Source organism: Eurypyga helias, unplaced genomic scaffold (assembly GCF_000690775.1).
Source record: "Eurypyga helias isolate BGI_N326 unplaced genomic scaffold, ASM69077v1 scaffold25572, whole genome shotgun sequence".
NCBI classification, from domain to species: domain Eukaryota; kingdom Metazoa; phylum Chordata; class Aves; order Eurypygiformes; family Eurypygidae; genus Eurypyga; species Eurypyga helias.
The window spans coordinates 1-1,972 of record NW_010235653.1 but is presented as its reverse complement, the minus strand read 5'-3'; the positions used below and the strand labels follow the sequence as shown (position 1 = coordinate 1,972).

Sequence of the window (1,972 nt, the reverse complement as noted above, 5' to 3'; positions counted from 1 at the left end):
ACCAGCCCCGAGACCACCAAATAAGTTCCCCCCCCAGCCGGGAGGCAAAGTGGGGCGAGGGAAAGCAGCCGTGACCGCAGCGAACTCCCTCACCAAGACCCCTGGGAAAGCAGCCCCGGCTGAGAGCTCCAGCAGCGACTCCGACACGGACATCGACCAGGGGGCTGCAAACCACAAAGCAGGTGGGTTTGCACTGGGAATCTGCCGTGCCCAGGAGGAAAGCCGTGCTGGTGACACTGGGGCAGGCCCCCTTCTCCACCGCAGGGCCCGGCAGCATGGGGTGCTGCTGCCATCTGCTGGCTTCCCCTGCCCATTGCGCGGCCCTCATATCAACACCCCTCCTGTGCTGCCTGCGCCCTGCCCTCGCCTCTTCAGCTCCTGCTTCAACGGCCATCATTGGTGCCGTTCAGGGCAGTGCGTAGGGCTCTCCCTACAACCTGCTCCTGCGGCACTGGTGTGCTGCGGGGGAACCTGCAGACACGGCCTGAGGAACGTCCGCTGTCCAGCGCCGGCATTCGAGCCTTCCCTTGGTCGTTCTGGGCTGCGTAGCGTGTCTGGGGAGCAGAGGAGGGGAAGCGAGCGGGAAGACCTCCGGAGAAACAAAATGTCCTGCAGTTTCCCTATTGCCCTGCAGTGTGGGCCAGTTGTGAAGCGCTGAGCGGGAACCTGCTCCCGCTCTGACCCCGAGATCGGCTCTGGCTGCGGGCTCTGGCCCGCTGTGGAGTCTCAAATGGGTCTGTTGGCTCTTGGGCACATCGTTACGTCGTGCTGAGGTCAGAGCTGTGTATAGGTCTGAGAAGGCCCGGGTGCTGGGCGATAGGCCACTGGTGATGGTTAAACGTGGTGCTGTGCTACCCTCTCTGCCACGGGAAGTCCCTGGCTTACAGGGAGTGGAGTCCCGGGGAAGGACCGCTCTGATCCGCCCTCACGCGTCTGGTGCTACGGTTTCCTCTAGTCCCTGTTCTCATGGATGTGGCCAAGGCTGTTGTCACCCACTTCCCTTGCCAGGTTTGATCTCGGGCGTCTGTGCTGTAGGGAAGGCCAGGAGGCTTCGCTTTTGAGGGAGACCCCGAGGCTCCTCTTCCAACTCAAGCGCTTTCCATCCTCCGGTAGCTCTGTGGTCTGTGTAACGAGTGTTCCCTGAGTTGTCTTCTCTCTTGTTGTTTCTGCAGAAAACAACCCCCCTCCGGGGCAGGAATCCACAGGAGCCTCCAACAAAGAGAAGGTGGCAGGAAAAGCGGAGCCAGGCCTAGCTAACCTCAAATCTTCCCCAGCCAAGAAAGCCCTGGCCGTGAAGGAGAATGATGTGGGAGCAAAAGCGGCTCAGGTGACCCCGACATCACATGCACTCCTCTCCATCCCCCAGTCGGAAGAGTCGAGCTCGGGGAGCGAATCCGAGGTCACCACTGCTGCCAAAGTTCCTGCAGTGCAAACACTGGAAGGGTCGGAAGAGAAGAAGAACAAGAAAAAGGAGAAAAAGAAGGAAAAGAAGAAATGCCCCTCGGCGGCAGAGAAGGCTGCGAAAGCATCCAAGTGCAAAGACAAAGAGAATAAGAAGCAGAAATTGTCTCAGAAGCGGAAACGGCCAGGAGAGGATGGGGCAGTTGGGCAGCCCAAGGAGAAGAAGCGGAAAGGGCAGGCTGCCGAAGAAGCACCCAAAAAGAAAAAGAGGAGAGCATCTGGGGACCCGGAGAAGTTGCCAGGCAGCAAGGAAAAGAAAAAATCCGCTAAAAGTAAGCATCCCTCGCTTGGGGCTGACGCGCAGCAGGTCCTTGCAGCCGACGCGTGTTCAGCCTCTGCTGCGGGGCCTTGTAAGTAGTACCCGCTCTCCCGTTAGCTTCCCGCTCGGCTGCTTCCCTCCAGCCCACCCAGAGCCGCTGCCAGGCTTCTCGCACCCCGCTCAGGTGCATTTCTTACGCCAGGCCACGTCGCAGGGCTCTCCCGCTCCCCGTCCTGCATCCGGCACGGCAGG

General features: G+C 60.4%; 1 protein-coding gene across 1 annotated transcript in view; it reads left to right on the top strand.

The window, feature by feature from the left end:
- The window catches only part of LOC104506035 (nucleolar and coiled-body phosphoprotein 1-like), a gene marked incomplete at both ends in the record, with an annotated part of 17,692 nt that extends 15,959 nt beyond the window's left edge, over positions 1–1,733 (top strand). The window contains 2 exons of the mRNA XM_010146838.1: positions 6–182; positions 1,173–1,733. Coding sequence (XP_010145140.1) covers positions 6–182; positions 1,173–1,733 — 738 coding nt within the window. The remainder of the gene's footprint in view (positions 1–5; positions 183–1,172) is intronic.
- Between the last annotated feature and the right edge of the window lie 239 nt (positions 1,734–1,972).